The sequence below is a fragment of the Ricinus communis genome, chromosome 10, assembly GCF_019578655.1.
Source record: "Ricinus communis isolate WT05 ecotype wild-type chromosome 10, ASM1957865v1, whole genome shotgun sequence".
Lineage (NCBI taxonomy): Eukaryota > Viridiplantae > Streptophyta > Magnoliopsida > Malpighiales > Euphorbiaceae > Ricinus > Ricinus communis.
Window position 1 is genome coordinate 694,103 of NC_063265.1, and position 22,373 is coordinate 716,475.

The window sequence follows — 22,373 nt, forward strand, 5'->3', positions numbered from 1 at the left end:
GCGTATTCCTAAATGTATATCTAAATCAAGAAGTCTATATTGAATAACCACCTGGTTTTGAAAACTATGAGATGCCTAATCATGTTTTTAAACATACAAAGGCTCTCTATGGTTTAAAACAAGCCCCAAAGGCTTGGTGTGAAAGGCTAAATGAATTTCTATAAGAAAAGGGCTTTTCTAGAGGAGAAAATGACACCACCTTGTTTATAAAATCAAAATCAAATGATTTGCTCATTATTCAAATATATGTAGATGATATTGTATTTGGTTCTACTAATGATTTTCTTTGTAAGCGATATTCTAAGGATATGCAGGGTGAGCTTGAAATAGATACCAATTCGACATGACAACACCAGCACTATCAACCTCTCAACAAATCTTGTATAGCATTTAAGAACCAAGCATATTGAAGCAAGACATCATTTAAGCAGAGATCATGTTCAAAAGGGACACATCTAATTAGAATTTGTCCCATCAGATGAGCAACTGGCAGAGATCTTAACTAAGCCTCTTGTAAAGATCAATTTTGCAAAATTAGAACCCTAGGTATGGGTATTCAATTCAGCTAAGTTATATCTAATTTGCTCTCTAATGATAATCTAACTATGCCACTTGTCATATACTTTTAGATACATAATCATTTTATTTTAATACTCATTTTAATGTGATCCCCTCACATTACCTTTATTGTTCATTTATTTTAAAGTATTATTCATAAATTATTTTAAAGATATTAAATCCAAAAAAATTTATTTTTCATCATGTGCACAAAATCTATATTGAAAATTTATTTTACAAATAAAGAAAAGATTCCTTATATTTGGCTTATAAAACATGAAGAAAAGGAAAGAAAGTATGATTTGATGGTTGAGTAAAAAGCATAGAAAGAGACTTGATGAGACTAGGGAAGATAAAGAAACTAACACAAATATGGGAGAGTGGATGAATGATAGAAGAGGAACAGTTATCAAGAATTGAATTTGAAATAGGAGTAACTGTTGGGTATTTGAGACTCCTATCCCCATCTCCATTTCAAAAAGAAAAAAACAACCTTCATCTATTCAATATTTAGTTATCTCGATTTCTCTCTTTCAAGCTCTATATTTCAAAATCCCTACTTCGCGCTCTCACATATCTCAAAGTCCTTCGATCTTTCTCTGTGCTAAACAAGGAAAGCCCTCCTTCTTCACTCATCTCATACACATGGCTAGAAAAGCAAAAGACTCTAGCACGTCCACTACCTCAACGAGACAAACCAAAACATGAAAGAAATCCTAAGCTCCTGAGATCTCCATCCATATAGACAACTATAAGATGGTGCAACCTAGGATTTTTGATTGGAAGATATTTGGTGATAAGTCTATGAAGTTCAAGGAGTGGTTTAAGTTTCAAGGCTGGGTTTCATTTATTCAGATCAAAGAGAAATTTTATAAGGAGCTTACACTTGAGTTCTACAGATCAATCACAAAAGTGACAAATGAGCTGGTTTGGGTGAATATTAATGGCGAGCTAAAGGAAATCACACCAACTCTTTAGGAAATGTTCTGGGTTTACCAGTAGAAAGAGCAAAAATCACTGAACATACCAGCGATAAAGATGTTCCAGGATATGACAAGAAGGGACTCATTCAAGAACCGAGGGCCAATCAACTAACCCCTAGTAAAGAATTCTTTATTGAGTATAGTCTTCATGGAAAAATGTTGCACAAGTTCATTACTTAATGTTTTATTCCAAGGATGAGTAGCTTAGATTATGTCACTAAACTAGATTTAAAGATCATGTGGCATAGCTAAGAAATTGAAATTAAACCTTCCTTATCTGTTATTAAACGTAACGACAAATTTGAACCCAACTAATGGAATGCCTTACAGCATGTGCCTCACGTTGTTGTTTAAACACTTTGGTGTTCCTCTTAAAGATGGAACATAATTTAAATCAAGTGATGTCTTTGGAAAACTCACTATTAACAACAGTAAGTACAGAAAAAATGATGAGGTTGAAATAATTGAAACACAATGGGAAACTCTCATATGAACAGGTGAGATAAGGAAGAGGAAGACCAGAGCAAAGTGACATCTAAGTTTAGTGGATGAGAGGTCTAATAACAACAGTAAAGAGAATGAGGAACCTGAGAAAGAGAAAACTACAGGTGAGAAGGAAAAATCTGAAGAAAAGGCTGAGGCATCTGAAGAAGAGAGAAAAGAAGAATTGATTGACTAGAATGAGGACTTTTGGCTAGAATAGAGGAGCAAGACTTAGTAGGAAAAGAAATACTTAAAAAGGTCAAAGGGGAGCCCATTAAGCAATCGTTAGATGCTCAAGAGGAATCAGTTGAGGGAACAAAAAGTCAGACGTCCAGCACCAATGAGAAATTTGATGATGAGAGGCGCTTAAGTCCTTCAATTGCTTCAAGCATCTCCTTCCACATTGAAAAGAAAAGAAAAGGAAAAGCATCTGAAAGCGAGAATCCAGTCAGCTCCACTAATGAAAAGAGACAGGTTAAAGAAGATCAAGCTTGAGATGGTCAAGCTTGCAGAGGAACGAGTAGAAGAGAAGGGTGCCATGAGCAGCAAAGGTCTTTAAGACCACTAAGAAGGAAAAGAAAGCATAAATCTGCCTAAGCCCATACTTTGACGTCTAGTACTCCATCTTCTCTTCTTCTATCTCAAAGTCTTTTAAAAACTTTTGACAATTTGAATAATCTTTGTTTATGAATGCTAAGTATCCTTCTTTTTATTGATGACAAAAAAGGGGAAATATCTATGCATATTGGATTGTTGGATACGCTTAAGGGGAGCTATCCTGAGTTTCTATTCAGGAACACGAATAGGCATATGCTCAGGAGGAGCATGCCTTAGAACAATTTGAATAAGTTTTTTCAATCCACTGCTAGTGTAGTACTAGTTGTTTTATCTTGCATAAATTTTATAAATGTGTTTAAATGTTGATATTGGATGCATATATTTATCTTCAGCTACCTAACTTACAAGAGCATACATCTAACTACACAATTAGACTTCTACTGTGTGAAAATTATGAATAATTTGAAGAGTATCATACTTTTCAAATAGTGTATTTTATAATCATTAACACGGGAAAGATTGTTAGCCCTAAGAAGCTAATAATCTAGATCTTGATGATAATAAAATTTTGCATGTTTTTATACTGTGTATGGACATCTAATAATGCAAGTACATAATGGATATGATAAGATAACTAGCAAATTTGAAAGTCTCATCAAACATCTACCTGAATTAAAGGCAACAACAGACGCCCCAAATAGAATCTATGTATCATCAATCTCCATTTAGGAAAGTGTGTGTCTTAGATATCTTGTTAAATAGATTAAGTTGCTTTTTCAAAATGATTTACTTGCACATCGTAAAATTTTAAATCTTCTTCTAATTCTAAATCATGAAAAGATATATTTTGATTCTCTTAAAGTGATTTAGAAAGTAAAATTTCTTATTTTTTTAATATCACATTTTTGAGATATCTGTTTTAGATTAAACATCCATTAGATACCTTTAATGTATATATCTGTTATCTAGTCTGACACATCATTTTTCACATACTTAAATATTCTTCACGTGTCCAAATGGCTAGTTTCTATTAGATGAAGTAGAAACAACCTCACACTATTAACTTTATTTTTCTATCATAGCGACAGGCTTTTTCTGACAACTTCCTACTAATTATTGACAAAAAGTTATAAAGTCTATCATATGTCTAAATCAGCAGCTGTAAAGTCTTTAAAGCAAATTTTAAAAAAATTTCTTTGTGTATATATCTAAACTTTTTAAGAAATTTCTCTAATAGGTACTTTTTGTTATCCTATAAATAAAGGCTTCACCTGCTAAATCAATAAGGAAGAATAGCATTTACTTTATAAATCAGTTTATGATCTTTCAAAATCAGTTTCTCTTGCATTAAAATTGCATCTAGTCCATATAGAAATTATGTTTATTTATATTTATTACTTCCAAAAGAGAAAATCTTTTGTAAGGTTACTAAGCACCTTGTGTTAAAGCTTGTGGTTTGCATGGTGCCATAGCCTCCCTCTAAAAGTCTATGAGAGATCCATTTGCACCTAAGAAAGTAAGTGCAAGGTTGATAGAAGCCTAACAACTTCTGTAAGTTAGTCAATGAGAAGATATTTCAAACTGTATAAGGTATCTTAGCATCAGAACCTTGTAAGGCTTGATCTCTAGCCATTAATATAGTCAAATAGTGGAGACAATCTTAAGGTGCAATCCTTAAGGACTGAATGTAGGTCTTAGTACTAAACTAGGATAAATCTTTTTATTGATCCCTATTAACTTGTAATTCATTAGATATCTGATACCGATACATGCTTTGTTAGTTTTCTATTACATATTAAATATGAGAATTTACTGCTTAGACATCTAATTGTTTTTTAAAAGGAACATCAAATATCTTTCTCCTTGCATCCTCTCACTCATATAACCTACAAGAGTTTACAAGTTACGGCAATTGAGGTATCAGTTGAAATAGTTGGCTTCCTGCTGTATGTATCTAACAGGAAGCTTTTCTAGCTTAGTTAAATATCTGTGCAGTGAGTTTTAAGCTCACAATAGAACTCTTGCAGAACTATCTTATAAGTGGTTGATAAACTAGTAAGGTACCTAAGGTAGAAAACCTTGAGAAGTCCAATTCAACCCCCATCCCCCCTCTTGGACGTCTATTCTGCATTTTCAAATATATTAATATCTTATCATATTATACAAATGAGATTGAAGAGATAAAATAATAATAAAATAAGACCAAATATTTAGCATAATATATATTTTTTTTAAGATATATACAAATATTATTATATTAGGAATATTTGCCTAACACGGGACTTAAAAAATTTATAAATGATTACAAAACAGAGTTTATTATTATTTATAACTGGTCCAAATTAAGACTGAAATATTTTATAACTATGTAGAGATTATTCTTATTTAAAGTATCATTGTAGAAAGGTTTTATCTATAATATAACAGAAGTATAGATAAATTTTTAAAAGGTTGTAATAGAACATGTTTTAGTTAGGATTTTATTATCGTAGTTTATAATCATGGTGATTGAAGGTATCATTGGATCATTATGATCTTCTAATGAAAATATTTAAGTACATACATAGAAAGGAAAAAAGAACAAGGAAAAAGATAGATTTTTAATTAAGAATATGATTACCCATTCATGTTTTATTTCTTACAGTTGGACATGTGTCAGCACCCCTTTACCAGATTTAGATTTTGAAGGAATTACGGAAATCCTGTGATGAAACTTACTGCCTTCTTGGTCTTGAGAGACAAAGAACGGGCGAATCCGAGATTACGGTTGAGGTTAAACCAATCAAAATTACCTTTTTAAAAATTAATTTAGACTCAATTGTCAAGAAAAATAGATTTTGGAGGTCAAAACAAGAAATTTTAAAAATTCAGGGACCTAATTATAAGTTTTTTCTTAAACTTTCCTTATGTAGAGCCAATCAGCTCTACATATTGTGGATTAAGATTTTTTTACTTCGACATCGTTTTTTCTTGACGATTTTACATCCAGATACAGATTCTAGAAGTTTTTTTTATTACAATCATGGATTTTTAATGACAATTATTTAAAATTAAAAATTTAAATTTGAATATTTATCAATTTATTTTTTAAAATAATGGAGATTAATTTTTTCCTTTAGGATTTCCTTTGAAACCCTACCTCTATAAATATAAAGAGGTATATAGGATTTTAAGGAGGAAAAAAGACTAAGAGAGACAACAAGAGTTAATAGAGACAAGAATAGGGGAAAAAAAAGAAACAAAAGCTAATTTGAGAGAAAAATTTGTCATTCATCATTAGGCAAAAGATCTGAGTCATTAGAAAAGAAGGCATACTCAAGAAAGAACCTCCTTTTCTAGAAACCCTTTTTCAATGGATAGAAGTTTTCTTAACATCACTCCAGCATTAGATTCCCAACCTGTTTTCAATTCAACTGCATCTTCATCACTTGAGACTCGTTGAATCATCAACTATAGTGACAACCTAAGAGTTCCTCCAAACATGCATCCATCATCATCCTAAACTAGTTTTTTAATATATTTTTTAGGGTTTTTTAGAAACATAATTAGGTTATTGTTATTGTTATTATTTTTATGATTAATAGCATTAGATTAGGGTTTCTTATGGATTTGCATATTAATAGTTAATTGGGTTTTGAAATCTGATAATAAGAACACTAAGATTTTTTTACCAATATTAGGATTTTGATCTAATTAGACATATGTATAAGATTAATGACTAGATTTATATTTTCAATATGATTCAGTAATTAAATATATATATTATAATTGTATGATTAATCTAATATCTTTGCTTACTGTTCTTTTAATTTCTAGGACTTTGCATTTAGTTTTAGGGCTTCTAATTTAATCGATTATTTTCTATGATTTCTATTTTATTTTTATTTTATTTCATTCATGTCTAATTGATTTTTACTCTTTGTGCATGTGAAAATCGGCTCTGGGATGTGAAAAATAATTGAGAATCAAAAAATCTACTTGGAAACCCTAGAGTCGATCGGCTCTATGCCTAATGTCGACGGCTATGCAACATTTTGTCTCAATTTTGGCTTTTTGTCGAGTTTTAATATATTTTGTATACTATATTAGATTCTTAGGTCTTTTTCTTTACAGTTTTAGTTGTAGGCGAGTTGTAATAGTTAGGTTTATTTCATACATCTTATTTTATTTATTTCTACTTACTGTATGATTAAATATGTATTATGTGATTGATTAATTAAAACAGGCCACATAGAATTAGGGTTAAAATTGGACACAACATGAACATTGTAGTTCAATAGGCTAAACAATATTAATTAGGCTTAAATCCTAAAACTGAAATAGACTTAGTGGGCTTTAGTATGTCCTAGTTAGGATTGGGCTTTATTAGAATTAGGTTCACATAAAACGGGCCTTGTCATAATAAGTAGTTCGTTAAGCCTAAAGATGGGAATTTAAAGTATAACTTGTAATTAGGCTAGACCAAGTGGACTTGTACATAATTAATTAATAAGTTAGGTTAATAACTTCGAGTATGTGTCGGGCTTTAATAAAATGGGCCAGACCTAGGTAAATTATGTGTGTTTTTTGGTATACCTGTGTATGAACTACTTGTGTTTATAGGGAATCAATTATTAAAAATAAAATTAAAAACCAATATACAAAAATAAGAAAGTTGGCTTCTGAATCCATCTCTGTGTTTTATGGCGTAAGCTTCCTTATGGAATCTGAGAAACATCAGTCATTAGTAAAAGTATTCCGGTGAATACCCGGATGGCGACTCCCATCTGCACGCTAGTCTCAATGACTAGTTAGCAAGTTTCCAATTAGGTTGAAAAGCCTTACAGTGTCGTTAGTCGCTATATACACTTAGGTGCGCGCCTAAAACCACTACCCACAACATGAAGACAAACACCTGAACTATTCTGAGTCCTTCCTAGATTAATATTTTTACAGATGAAGAGAAAGATATATTCTATTATTTTTTAAACAATTTTTTTTATATACTCTTTTAGTATTCTAGTTGTATAAAAATTTTATCTCTATATTACTATCATATTTTTTTGTTTACAAATCTATATTACTATCATATATTTTCTCTATTAATTATATTGGTAAGGAGGTTAATTTTTATTAAATCTGTGTTAACAAGCTCATTCTTTTACTCATTTGTTGTTTATAAATGGCCATTGTCTCTTATGAGGCATTTGGAGAAAATGATTTGAAACATCCTATGGATAGGCTCAGTTGATAAAAGAATATTGGTTACGATTCCTTGGAGTACTTATTATTGCCGCTAAGAGAAGTTGGTTTGGGATTGAAGCATTTAGCAACTTTGAATTCAGTCATGCTTAGTAAGCTTGCTTGGAGCTATATCTCCAAGAAGGATTTTCTTATTAACCTCTTATGCAAGTGCTTTCTGCATAAGTCAAGTATCCCTCGAGATACTCCATTTAATTCATCAACTTGGAGCTCTATTAAAGCTACTTTTTATATTTTTATGATAATACCACTTAGCTTATTGGGGAGCATAGTTTGTTAAATTTATGAACAGATAAATGGATTGATCCTAGTGTGACTAGTCAGCTTGGTGTTGAAACAAAAAGCTAAAAGGAGATGGTGGATAATGTTTCGGCTTTATTAAGGATGGACGATGGGATCTTCAGTTTGGAAAGCGCTTGCTTCTCTATTTGATCAACTGTTAGTGCCATCTGGTTCTTTTTCAGATCTTCTACCCGATGTCATGAAGCATATATTCAATTCTCAAGTGCCTGCCTTATGGTTTCAGCTTTTGTCGATACAGTTTGGATTCTTTGGTCCACTTTTGACGCTGCTATTTTCGAAAGGGAGAAGGTGAATCTTTTTCAATTGTTGCGGCAGCTATGGAGAAGTATAAAGTCATGTGATTTCTTTAGATATGGCACCATGTTCAACTCTGCAATGGAGCTGCACCTACTGAAATTGTTGAATGTATAAGGAATAGATGGTAAAGCTCCGGTTATTCTCAGTATGGTGTGGCGACCTTCACCTGCTCGCTAGACCATACTAAACACATATGGGTCTGCCATGAGAGCTCTGTGTATGTTAGGCACGGGTTAAATGCCCCGCTGGTGCCAAACCTTAGCCACTTATATCCATTTGGTACCAAACTTTCAATTTGTTTCTTTTTGGTACCCCTCCTATTATTTTTGTTACTTCCACCGGTACCAATGAGGATTCCCACAGTTATTTGATGATGTGGCTGGCGGATTTATAAAATACCACAGACCTGTTGCCACATGTGTTGCTGACTCCTTTATTTTATCCTAGTTAGCAAATAAATAACCCTAATCTCTTAAAACAAAATCAAATCTCTTCTTCATCTCTGTAGATCGGCATAGGCAGCGGCAACCGCTGTTCACTGCTCTTCTCCATCTCTGTTTTAATCAATCGCAGCAGTAACCGCTCATCATCATCTTCATCCTCATCAGCTGGAAGCAACAATAAGCATTCCAACGACCTTCTTCATACAAGGCTGGCGAGTAGGGGACTTCTGTAAATAGAGAATAGCAACAATAATGCATAACAGAGCTTGATCTCGATCCAAACACTGTACAGACTGATTAACCAAATCAAGAAGCTTTCCTGCACGGGCAAGATGACGAGCCCAGTGTATAAGATTGGCACGCTGAAACTCAGACATTGGAGAACTAGTAACCTGAAGTGGACGCCTACCAGTAATAAGAACTAACAAAAGAACTCCAAAATTATAAACATCAGACTTATCTAATAAGAGACCACCGCCTCCATACTCATGAGCAACATAACAAACAGTTCCTCTCATACTCGAAGTATTACTAATTCCGCCGATCTGCTATTGTTTTTGATTCTGTGTTAAAAGATAATTGTAGAGCTACACACAAATTTATTAAGATTTTAATTGAGTCGATGAGAAAAGCTGGGTGGGATTTGGATTTGGCAGCTAATTCAGTTCATGCCGATATTCAATAGGGTTATTTATTTGTTGATTAGGATAAAATAAAGAAGTCAGCAACACATATGGCAACAGGTCTGTGGCATTTTGTAAATCCGGCAGCCACATCAGCAAATAACTGCTAGATTTCTCATTGGTACCAGCAAAATTAACAGAAATAATAGGAGGGGTACCAAAAAGAAACAAATTAAAGATTTAGTACCAAATGGATATAAGTGGTAAGATTTTGTACTAGCGGGGCATTTAACCTGTCAGGCGCCGGTGATATATTTCAAAACACTAGGGGGTTTGCTCGTGGTTGCTTTGCATTCAGTTTTGCTTATGTTGCGGAGCTTACAGCAGCGATACGTGGAGAGGGGTTGGCATAACTTATGCTTAGAGTGTGATTCTTTGTATGTATTTGAGCTCTTCAAAACAATATCAACGTCCGTTCCTTGGCAGCTCAGGCTTCATTGGACTAAGTGTCTTTCTTATATGCACCAGATGAGTTTTAGACTTTCTCATATATTTAGAGAGGGGAATAAGGTAGTGGATAACTCGGCCAAATTTGGATATCTTAATATCCATATTCTTTAGCATTTAATGATTAACTCCTGCACAACTGTTATAAATATTTTAATTATAAATATTAATATAAATTGAGTTTATAAATAAAATTTAATAAAAATTTTAACATTTATAATTATATATAATATTTAAAATAATACTAATGAATTAAATAATTTTAAATCTCATTTTTAATTTCTTAATATTTTAATATTTTATTGGTTTCAAAAAGAACTTTATTAGTATAATAATATAGAAATTATGTTAAAAATATCTATTAATTGATTCTTAATATTATATAAATTAATATTATAAATTTAGTTGGTATTATTAATTTTTTAAGATTATAAATTATTATATAATTAAAAAACTAACTTATTAGTTAATATAATATTAAAAATATTACTTGAAATTTTATTTTCTAGAATGAAAATTATTGTCTAATTAAAACACCTATTTATTAGTTAATATAATATCGAACTTAAAATACTATTTTTATGATTAGAATCATTGTTTAATTAAAGATGTAAGTTATTAATTAATAAATTAATAGAAAAATCATACAATTACACGTAAATTAAAAAATCATTTATCAAAAATAAATACACATAAAATTTTATATTTTAAAATATATCAAAACAATTTTTATATCTCAAAAATTAATATAGATATATAAATTTATCATTTATTCACGATCTTTTACATGTTATATGACTCTTACAAATATTGTATGACTTTTAAATATCAACATATGTTAGATATTATTTTCTAATTCATTATGTATCTCATAAATCTTACTTTTTTCAACATTTACAATTACTACAAAATCTAAATATCATTTTTAATAATTTTACTAAATTTCACAAAATAAAATTTAATAAAATCATTAAAAATTTGACTCATCGGCTTGTAATAACATAAGGTAATTGGCCTTAATATAGGGGTAATTATGATACATATTAGTATTGAAATTCTATTTCTCTTCTGTATTAATAGGATTTCTAAAAAATAATATTTAAGAAATTATATATATAGAATTATTCATTCACTTCTCAAAATATAAGATATTAAATTTAAAAATAATTTTGAAAATATGAACAACACGAGTTCTATCTATATTTATATTTAAATGTACCAAATTTTGAGATGAGGCTTCTCAATTTTTCAACCTCCACCTTTAGGAAATCATTCTCCTGTGAAAGAGATTTTAGCGAGATAGTTTGGAATGAAAGCTTATTCAGAAATTTCTTAAGGTGATCATTTGAAAGAGTTAATATAGAAATTTTCTTTTAAAGATTATTTAAATCTTGTTCAAAATTTGAAGCATTTTTCTTTATAAACATTCATCTTTAAGCGATATTTTTTATATTTTAAATTCATTACTTCAAGCAAATCATCTTCATCCATGGAATGCAAATAATTTTCACACTGATGGTCATCGCACGAGTGAGATGTAGAACATACCTCACTTGGTGCATCTTTTTGTGCCACGAAGAATAAATTGGCCACTTCCTCATCTTCATCTTCACTTGATGAAATGTCATTCCATGTGGCTTTAAAGGCTCTTTTCTTCTCCTTTTTCTTCTCAAATTTTTTTTTATTTTTGCTCTTGAAGCAATCGGCCTTGATGTGCCCTTGCTTCTCACATATGTAACAAGCGGGATCACTCTTCTTTTCCTTGCTTTTTTGAGGTTTGAGTTTTGTTGAAGCTTGAGAATGACTTCTTGAATGGCCTCTTTTTTTTTCTTCTATTCCTCATGATCTTATTGACCTTCTTCGAAACTATTGCAAGATCTTCATCTTCATCTTCACTTGATTCGGATCCATTAGAGCTCTCACTCTCTCGAGGTTTGGTGGAGCTTTTGATAGCTAAGGGTTTCCTTTTTGTCTCCCTCTCCTTTTCTTGCTCTTCCTCTTTCTTAAGAGTCATCTCATAAGTAAGTTCATCTGTAGACACCTTCCCAAAGTCCTCATCGGCTTCTTCTCTACTTGCCACTTTCAAACTATAGTCCTTAAGTGGAAGAGCCTTTAGAATCTTGTTGTTGATGTCAACAAGCTCGTAGTGCTTGCGCAATTTTTGAAGATTATTGATAATGGTGAGAAGCCATTTGGTCATGTCGGTGATGCTCTCATTTTGCTTCAGTTTGAAGAGTTCACAAATAGTTAGATCTTCTTGGATTTAACTTGTCTTGTGCCCTCATGGCAGTTCTCTAAGGTCTTCCATATCTTATAGGCAGTTGGAAGATGTTGAAATGTTTTGTATTCCTCTCTAGAGAGTGAGCTGAGGAGATGATCATTAGCTCTTTTATTCTTCCTGTTTACCTTTCTTTGAGCATCCACCCACTCATCTCTATCAAGAAGGATGTCTATGCCATCTTCTTATTTGGTTGGGGGTTTCCACTCCTTTCTCATACAATCTCATATATCCACCATATCTTGTCCATTTAAATTTCCATCTTGTACTTCCAATAGGCATAATTAGACCCATCGAAGTATGGTCTAAGGAGGTGGATACATTCATTGGCCATCTTGATATTTCACTATTGCACTTAAGCTTGATGAATAGTACATTGCTCTGATACCACTTGTTTGCCTTTTTAACCCAAGAAGGGGGTTGAATTGGTGAATAGAGAATGTTGGAAAATAAAAAATTTAGTTTGAGAAAAATTAAAAGAGTATAGAGAATAAGACATAAGGAGTTATAAAGGTTCAAGTGTTAACAAACTCCATGTTCACTCTCTAATTCACAATTGAAAATTCACTATACTATCAATCTTTACAAAATGGAGTTTTTCAAGCTCACTCCCAACTTGGTGTTTTAGGGCTCACACTAAACTTTACACTTTGTGTTTTAATGGCTAATACACAACCTTTATAAGAATTTTTCCTTGGCCAATCCTTAAACCTTATCCAAGTATTTAGGCTAATACTCAAACCTTACAAGAGCATTCAAGCTCTTACAACAACCAAGACTTAAGAAATTGATTGCAAGAATGAGAAATATTGAATGCACACTAGTATAGACTTTGGGAGGTTATTGATCAATTATTAATGGCTATTTAATGTGGTTTTTATCGCCTAAAAATATTAAAATGATGTTACATAAGTATCCCAAAATCTTCCACAGTTTGTTTTAAGACGGTGCATTAAATACACTTGTCAGACTGTGAAATTGCGGTCACAGTTCTTGCTTCGGGGTCGCGAATCTTAAAATGCCTCAATGGCTATCTGATGTAGTGACATGGCATTAGCGGCTCTCCAATATTACCGTTGGTGATTTTTAATGGTTACTTCAAACAGAGCTCCCACTTATGGTGCGGTCGCGATTCTGAGCTTTTTCAAGCCATTTTATTCTGCCTTGAGATTTCTGCTTTTCGTGGTCGCACCTATTGTGGTGCAGTCATAATTTGAGCTTTTATAGACTTGAAATTTATTTCATGAAAATGTTGCCTTTCGTGGACGCGCCATCTTGGTGCGGTCGTGATTTTAAAGTAACTATACTTGAATTATTCTACAACATTAACACTTGGAAGATCATTAGATCAAATTTTCAATTTGTTAATATCTAAATAAGGTATTAAACCATATGATAATGCACTTAGACTAACATTAGCAAATAACAAATCTATTAAAATAAACAATTAATAAAATAATGTTTCCTTTATCTCCATTTGATAGGCCACTCTTATTTACACATAAATTATTAAATATAAATTTTAAGTCAATATCATTAATTTTATATCAATTTTTTTCTAAAATATTCTTATTACACATTTGTTTGAATTAAATAAATCATACTCCAATACATACTTTGTTACTATCATTTGGGATAACTAATGAAACATATATTTGATAATTAGCTATTACATTAATAATTAAAAGATAAAATATATTTTGAGATCGATAAAAAAGTATCAAAATGAGATGAAAGAACTAATAGACTTAAAATTTTAGTTAAAGATTTTCTAATTCTATAAATATTTTTATTTATTAAAAAAATTAAAAATATTTACTTGACCAATTACCGTTAATACTATTTGATTTGAATAGATCCACGGGATATATGGGATTATATTTATAATCCATTAATATGATAAAAAAAAGATAATCAATTCAATTTTTGATTTAAATAATTAAGTATTTATCTGCTTGTCTAGGGTTTCCTAATCCTACTACTATAAATAGAATATAATATCCTAGGTCTAGCACTAGCTACATCATTAAGCACAGATTACTAGCAATCTAGGTGAATTGACAGACGTTCAAAAAGCATAATGAGTTTTAAAGAATAAAAAAAAAAGTCACTAAGTAAGAATTAAGATATGGAAACTTTATTTTTTGAATGATATTAAGATTTTCCAAATCTAAGTAGCACTAGATTCTCAACCAATCTTTCATTTCACCACCTCATCATCTCTAGAAACTTAAAAATCAATATTCAACAGTGACAACCTGAAGGATTCCAAATCCAATATCATCAGCATTCCTATCTTCACAAAATTGATTCTTTCATTTTATGTTTTAGAAATATTTTAGGATTGACTTCAAATGTTTTATATGATTTATGTGATCAAATCTAGGATTCTCAATAGTTTTATATGTTTCTGTAATGCTTATGCATGCTGGGCTGTGAATATGATAATAAGAACATTTTGGGTTTTGAATCTGATAATATATTTTCTATTGAATTTTGAATCTAATGATTGGAATAATTAAGATGATATGTTAGATTTATTCTTTTGATTATATGATCATATGAATTTCTAGGGTTGCATGAATGAAATTTAGGATCTGCCATGTGAAGTTTTATTTGCCTTCTATCAGTTTTTTTATTTTCTAAGGTTTGTATTATTTTTTATAATTTTTAACTTAATTTGATTTATTTATAATTCTTACTTCATTTTTTGAGTTTTAATTATGTTTTTATCTCTTGTGCATATTAAATTGGCTTCTGGACAAAGGAGGATGGAGAAAAGATACAAAACTAGTCGTTACCAAGTCCTAGAGCTGATCAGCGTTGTGCAGTGCTGATACGGCTCTGCACTAAGTCAATTGGCTCTACACCAATTTGGTCTCTATTTTCGGATTTTTATGCAATTTCTGTATATTGTAACTTAGTTTAGTCATTTTTCTTAAAGTTTTATTAGTTGTAAGAATGATTGTAATAGTTAGATATACTGCTTTATTTATTTTATTTTTTTACTTTATTTTAATAATGGCAAATAACTGCTCTATGATTGTTAACTAAAATTGGATATCTAGACTTAGGTCTTAAAACTTGGACTTTGGCATGGAAGTTGTAGTCTATTAGATTGACATATTAGTAAAGTTTGAACTTAAATTAAAATCCAATTAGACTTAGTGGACTTTGCCATATTTAATTAATTAATCAATTCACCTACAAGAGGATCACTAAATCAAGTCTTAGCATGTAAGATGTAGCTCATTTAGGTTAAAAACCTGGTAATTAAAGCATAATTTGTAATTTGACTAGACTATGTAGTCTTTTTTGTGCGTAATTGAATAGTTAATTTAGGATAACAATATAATTGAGAATTGGGCTAAACCTAAAATGGGTAGACTTAGGTGGACTTCATATGTTGTAGTGCTTGATGTGTAGAGATATTATACTGCATTTATAGAGAATAGTTTGTTAAATAATAAAATTAAAGGCTAAAATACACAAATAAGAAAGTTGGCCTATGAATTTATTTATGGATGTGGCAAAGCTTCCTTATGGAATCTAATATGTTACTCAAATTAGTAAAAGTGTCCCGGAAAATTATCTGGGTGGCCATTCCCATATATGCACTAGTCTTTATGATTAGTTAGCATGTTCCTATTAGGTTGAAAAGTCTTATAGTACCATAGTCGCTAGAGACACTTAGATGCACGCCTGAAACCACGATCCACAATTACTGAATTAACTCATTATTATAAAAATATTGGCACAAAAATTTTACTGAATTTATTTATCCCTTTCCTAATCCCTCTTTATACTTTCATATATCATATTAATTATTAATTTTTTTATTCATGTAGATTATACATAATTTATAGATATTGAACTTGTCAATTATACTTGTTTTATTTCTATATATAGCTATGCATAATTTTAAAAAATTTAATTCAAAAATATCAGTTATCTAATTAAAAAAAAATTTTACCCTACATAAACAATTTAAGCACCCCACTAAGATGACTTGCCAAACTAATTTTTAGCATCCCTAATTAATTAGTTATGTGTAAATTAATTATTTTTTTTAGTTTCATACGTGGGAATATGAAATTAAAAAAGAAAGTAATGAACGTTCAAAATGTAAATCCATAAATATTACCTAAGATTACTAAAATCATGCTCTAATATTTGTCCAAAAGTTTATAAAAGAAACCAGAAATATAAAATAATTAAAAAAAGATAATTATAGATATTAATATAATTGATATTAAACTTCTAATAGAGTTGGACTTCTAGAATTAGATATATAATTAATGAATTATTAATATTAAAAGTTTATAAGAGAAATTAGCAGTATAAAACAATTAAAAAAGATAATTATATATATAATATAATTGATATTGAAACTTCTAATAGAGTTTGACTTCTAAAATTAGATATATATTCCATGAATTATTAATATTACTTATTAATACAATTAATTAAATATTTAGTCAAGATGTTTTAGTAAATTTTGTCTGTCCCCCCTCTTCTTTCGCACTTTTATATGTATTATGATATGATAAAAAATGTCAAATTTTTCCATGAGATTTTACATGGCAGAATTTTATGAAGCCGTGCCATGTTATTTTCTATTGAAACATGTGGCATATTCATAAAAAGTTAATTATAAATATTTCTAAAAAAATTAAATGTGATTTTAAATGGTAATAATAAATATGGTAAAAATCTATGACTTGTTTAAATATAAAAATTTTATATTATTAAAATAAATACTATAATAAGTATAATAATTATTACAACTATTACATAATAATACTAAATTTTATTATTTTTACAATAAAATATATGTTAAAAAATAAAATAATAATAAAATAGTAAAAATTTTAAATTTTAAATTTGAAAGATAAAAATAGTCATAGAAATTTTGACATGTTAAAGACTTTATTGGTATAATATAATAAATAGAAAAATTTAATATATATATATATATATATATAACTTTAAAAATCTGTTAATTATTTAAATAATTAAGCATCTTAGCAAAAAAATTTAGAAAGTGTTTTGATTAGCGAATTTTGTGGGGTAATTATGGATAGTTGATTTACAAATTACGAATTCTAAAATCAGGTTTAAATGTAATTACAAAGTTGTACAATATACAGAAGAGTGCTTTTTTTTAGTTTAACTATTTTACTTTTCTTACGTAGCTGTTGGAGTAATTTCTTTTGTATTTTAGTTTCTGATGTAGGATGTTACGTTTATTTTATTCTTATTAAAATGTATAGATTATGACCAATCAACTCATAGTTTCTAGTATTACTAAGGTGGCAAGATCAGCCAATGTTGTAGCCCATTCTTTGAGCTCTTGGTTCTTCAACATGTAAGCAAATTGGCTTCGTAGCAATGAATTGCATTTATTCTCAAAAAAATGATTGATTTATCAATTATGTTTTACTACTATTATTATTTATTATAATTATCTATTTCCTTGAGAGTAATTAATTTTTAGACTAAATAAATATTTATGCTAATGGATTTTGGCGTTTTAGTCAATTTAATATTTTAATTTTTGATGTAATTTAATAGATATTTAAATTTTTTTATCATATTTTAATACTTTTTAATATGTGTTTTCATTCAATATGTCCATATATATTACACGAAATTATTTAAATATTACTAAAATATAAGTTCAAGGGCAAGGCTAAGTTAAATTGAATATTAAAGATATTTAGATATTAAAACAAAATAAAGTTCAGACACATACTAAATTAAATTAAAAATTAAAATATTAAACTGACTAATCGATATAAGTTCATGAATATAAAATATATATTTAGCCTTAAGTTTTTAATCGATTTAATATGAATAAAAAGTTTTAGATGAGTATTATAGAATTTGTTTGTCGTCATATTGTATTATGAGTATTAATTTTATAATTATTATCCACATTCTTATGGTAATTAATTCTTTTAGTATTATAAAAAGTTAAAAATTTGCTTATTTATTTAGAGGGGTGTATTCTGTTTTCTAGATGGCAAGCTATTTAACTTTGTCTATCAATAGTATTAGTATATACGGTCGACATGCGGGTGAGTCAAATAAAATTGGGACAAATACAAGTAACAGTGGCATCCTTTTTTAGGATTTTGGTAATAATGTCAAAGTCATAATAGAATTTGACACAAGGAGTAATAAACAATTAAATGTACAAGTACTAACTAGTAGAACTAAATGGTAGGTACCTTATCCATATCCATTGGCATTACTATGTCAGTAGGAGGTGTTGACGAATATAGTTAAGGTGAAAAATGGAGACAGCTAGTCCTAGAGGTCATATCTCTCCTCTATGATTTGGGGTTATAAATGGTTTCAAGTCATTACTCTACCATCCCTCTCTGCGAACTCGAGACCCGTTCAGGGCATATGTTAGGCCCTAGCCATCAGGTTACATGTCTGGTAATTCATTTAGGATGCTAGAACATGAAATGTCTAGGATGTGAATTGAATACATGTGAAGCCAGTGGATATGTGAGTAGCCGATTGGCTTGTTTTTTCTTTTCTCTTGTCTCTCGCCATCTTCTTCTCTCTCTCACTCGGTGCCGTCCGAGCGAGCCCCCTCTTATGTAACTGCAACAGTTTGTCTATACATGTCCCCACCCCTCTTTTTTTCTTGTATTTGAGTTCAACGTTACTACCGACACTTGGGGGGGGGGGGGGGGGCGGGGGGGGGGAAGCAGCAGGACAAAACATACCTGCTATGCCAGCTAATACATTACGAACAACGACAAGGAAAAACTTAATCATATCATATCAAGTAAAATCTATGGTGGGGTTTCAGCGGTTGGTTTGGTAACCCTTTTGCAGCTCCGATTACCATTACTTGTAGACAGACAGGTGGTTATGGTATGCATGTAGCTGATACAACTGACTTTACACCAAACAAGAAGCAGATTGAGGGGCCTCCCCATCCAACCGAGACATCACCTCAGTCCCCATCTTTATACAAAAATCTTTCTCAAATCTTAGGTTTTCAAGCAAAGCCATTTCTTGACAAAAAACAGTCCAAAAAGGCCTTCACCATTTGGCAGCCAAGAAAGTTCAAAAGAGGACGGGGAAAACAAAAGAAATGATTCGGCTTTGCTGCATGCGGATGCTAGCTGTCAGATGCGAGTGGAAATTTTAATCCGATGGTTGGCACACTCAGTGACTGAGATCAATACAGGCAACCGAAAAGCAAAGTTAAAACATGGGCTTGCATCCATTACCAAAAAGAATAAAAAATTATGGGCTTGCTTCAGCTCAAGTACAAAAGTTGCAGAGACTGAGATCTGCACAATCAAGCAGCAGGTATGGGTTCTCTTATTTGATAAGAGAGAGATCATCACTCCTGTAAAAAATATATATCTTTTTTGGACAGTAAAAATGTAAGTGAACAGGAAGAGGGGATTCATTCTCTTTTTCCAAGGCTACCAGACATTCAAACAGAAGAAATGAAGAAATCCCAGTTCAAAACTGTAGCAGAACTGGGAAGGGATCCAACAAATAGGAATAGGTTTACATCCTTGGAAATATTGCATCCACGAAGACTACCACTAGAATGACTTGTTTGGCAATACTGAAATCCAGGCTACATGATGCAATTAAAAACATATATATGCTTCAAGTAATAACATCGATCTTCACACTAGTTTAAACGTCGACAAAATCAATAACATAATCTGGGTCATCCAAACAAAACGCTAGGCAGAAAACCCAAAATATTTCATAAAATCGCCCAAAAACTCCCACAAAGGTGAACCAGTATTCCTCCTCTAGAAGAAAAAGAAAAAGAAGAAGAAAGCCCCAAAAACTAGTTGTAAACTCATCATACATCTACAAAGTCAGTTTCATGCACACTAGCTTCCCCTAATTGCAGTAGACTCCACATTCTCCCTCCCCAGCCACACTGTACAAACCAACAAGAAGCACTCCTTATATACAAACAACAAGCACTCAGTCTAATTAGTAACTATTACCTCTTATAAATTCTTCTAAAAAAAAAAAAGCGCACTTCCATTAAGGACTGGAAGATGAAGCCTCCTGCCTTGGTTCTCTCAAATACCCAAGAAGTGTCTCAGCCTGCCACAAAGAATGAAGCACAGGTTGGGGGTTAAGCCTAAAGAATGCCTCTTAGTATGAAGGAAAATAATTATAGAAAAAGAAAACATGTACAAGGATCAATTCAAGAACCTTATGCTTAGCACGGACAGTGCCAGTCTGCGAAAGCGCAACAAGAGGAGGGATGCCACCTTCTCTGACAAGCAACCCCCGATTCCTAACACTATCAGCACACAATTGCAACAATGTAAGCACAGCAAATTCCTTCCCTTTAACTGACCCATCTTCAATAGCCTCAACAAGCGCAGCAATCCCTCCTTCTTCAACAATCGCTTCTCTCCCTTCTTCTATTGCCGCCAAACTACTTAACACCACCATCGCCTTCTCCGCCATCCCCGTTCCCTGCTCCGCCACCATACCCACCAATGGTTTCACGGCTCCTGCACTCACTGCTCTCTCCTTGTTCTGTTTAATCGAACAGAGCTTGTAAAGGGTAGTTAAAGCATCTTTCTTGCCTCTACTTGATCCACTAATTAGTAAAGAAACAAGTGGTGGTATTGCTCCGCATGCTCCAATGGAACTTTTATTCTCTTCTACTAATGCTAAACTAAGCAAAGCACACGCTGCGTTTTGCTTTGATGTTCCAGTACCGGTTTTTAACACATACACTAAGGATTTTATGGCTCCATTATTTGTAATTAAACCTTTGTTTTCTTCATGAAGTGAAAGATTCAACAGAGCTGTCACTGCATGTTCTTGGGTCCATGGATCGCTGCATCTGAGAAGTGGAATTAAAGCCGGAATAGCACCCGATTCGCCTATTAATGCCCGATTATCGGACCGGTTCTTAGCAAGAAGCCGGAGTTTCGCTGCGGCTGATCTTTTAACTGCAACCGACGGTGATTGGAGGCTGTCTACACAGATCTTGACCGCTGGTTGGAGATCTTCCGGCGAAATACTTTCCATTATTTCAGTTGAGAAATTCTCTCTCTGCAGAAACCCTAAGCAAGGTTCCGGTTCCGGCTCAGCCGATTCAGAGTTTTCTGCTTTAGGTGCGTTTTCAGGGGACGGTAAACAAGCAAGGCGCTGTAATTCTCCCGAGATATCGCTGCTACAAGCCGAGAAATCGCTGAATGCTTGTGAGATATCAAGGAAATCTTCATCGGAGGATGATTTTGCGGACTTTTCGGTTTTGCTGTTTCGGGAGGCAAGTTCGCCGAGACGCATGTCGATGACCGAATCGGTTAAATTCTCAGAGACGTAGGTGGAGTCGTTGTCGGCGGCCGTAGTGAAAGAGCAGCAGCTACCACTGTTGTCATTTTGGTAAAAATTAGAGCGTATTGTGCGCATTGAACGGCCCACATGGCGGTTGATTCTGGTATTAGAAACCGAAGATGGGTTATAGAAGTTGTTGTTGGTTCGGGTTAACGGGAACCGATTTGCATTTGAATGTGAATCTTCTAAGGAAACCATTCTTTCAGAAATGAAATTGACAGTGTTCTTGCTTCTGGGTTTTGGGTTTCTAAGTCGATTTCATTGCGGAATAGAGAGTTTCTCTGTGTCTTTGCGTGTTTTGTTAAAGAAGAAGAAGAGGAAGAAGGGAAGATGGAGAGAGAGGTTTTTTATTGTTAAGGCTTTAAAAGCTGGCTTCGCTGGTGTTGTCTAGTCTAGTGGTTTTGGTATCTGAGGGAATGATAAAATTACGGGAGGTATCGTTTGTGATAATGGTGACGGTCTCACAGACAGACATATTGGTAAATTCAGGCTTTCGTCAGGAAGGGGGCCCAGTTGAGAGACACCTACTTTTTCTTAAATCAAATCAGACGGTCTTGAATTGGTGGTTCCTATATGCTTGTGGTGACGGTTCTGTATTATTTTATAATTACGAAATTGCCCTTAACGAATGGCGACACTTGTTGCTGTCTGTTGTTGATGTGGACTTCTCAAATCAAATTCCACTGGGATTCAATTGTGGGCGCTGTGCCTTTTTCCTTTTTCTTGCGACCTTTTT

General features: G+C 32.0%; 2 protein-coding genes across 3 annotated transcripts; both read right to left on the minus strand.

Annotated features, from left to right (window-relative positions):
* Window positions 1-8,906: 8,906 nt before the first annotated feature.
* LOC107261983 (receptor-like serine/threonine-protein kinase At2g45590) lies at window positions 8,907-12,196 on the minus strand. The gene is made up of 4 exons (XM_048380022.1): window positions 11,852-12,196; window positions 11,545-11,718; window positions 9,150-9,411; window positions 8,907-9,031 (listed from the first exon to the last, which is right to left on the minus strand). The coding sequence occupies exons 1-4, from the start codon at window positions 12,194-12,196 to the stop codon at window positions 8,907-8,909; spliced, it is 906 nt and encodes a 301-aa protein (XP_048235979.1).
* A 6,856-nt stretch (window positions 12,197-19,052) lies between these two features.
* On the minus strand, window positions 19,053-22,072 carry LOC8277275 (U-box domain-containing protein 4). Of its 2 annotated transcripts, XM_048369821.1 has the most exons (3): window positions 20,495-22,072; window positions 20,281-20,383; window positions 19,053-19,472 (listed from the first exon to the last, which is right to left on the minus strand). In XM_048369821.1, exons 1-2 carry the CDS (start codon window positions 21,833-21,835, stop codon window positions 20,321-20,323), a joined length of 1,404 nt encoding a protein of 467 aa, XP_048225778.1. In that variant the 5' UTR covers window positions 21,836-22,072; the 3' UTR covers window positions 19,053-19,472; window positions 20,281-20,320. The 2 variants fall into 2 exon arrangements, with proteins under 2 accessions (XP_048225778.1, XP_002528228.1); XM_002528182.4 differs by lacking the exon at window positions 19,053-19,472 and having other exon boundaries at window positions 19,901-20,383; window positions 20,495-22,071.
* Between the last annotated feature and the right edge of the window lie 301 nt (window positions 22,073-22,373).

Coding starts and splice junctions, on each gene's coding strand:
- LOC107261983 (XM_048380022.1), bottom strand. CDS start 12,196: ATGACCAAATGGCTTCTCACCATTATCAATAATCTTCAAAAATTGCGC. Junction 11,719..11,851: donor TTGCAATAGTTTCGAAGAAG/GTCAATAAGATC, acceptor ATATGTGAGAAG/CAAGGGCACATCAAGGCCGA. Junction 9,032..9,149: donor GGTTAATCAGTCTGTACAGT/GTTTGGATCGAG, acceptor TGTTGCTTCCAG/CTGATGAGGATGAAGATGAT.
- LOC8277275 (XM_048369821.1), bottom strand. CDS start 21,835: ATGGTTTCCTTAGAAGATTCACATTCAAATGCAAATCGGTTCCCGTTA. Junction 20,384..20,494: donor CTGTCCGTGCTAAGCATAAG/GTTCTTGAATTG, acceptor TCTTTGTGGCAG/GCTGAGACACTTCTTGGGTA.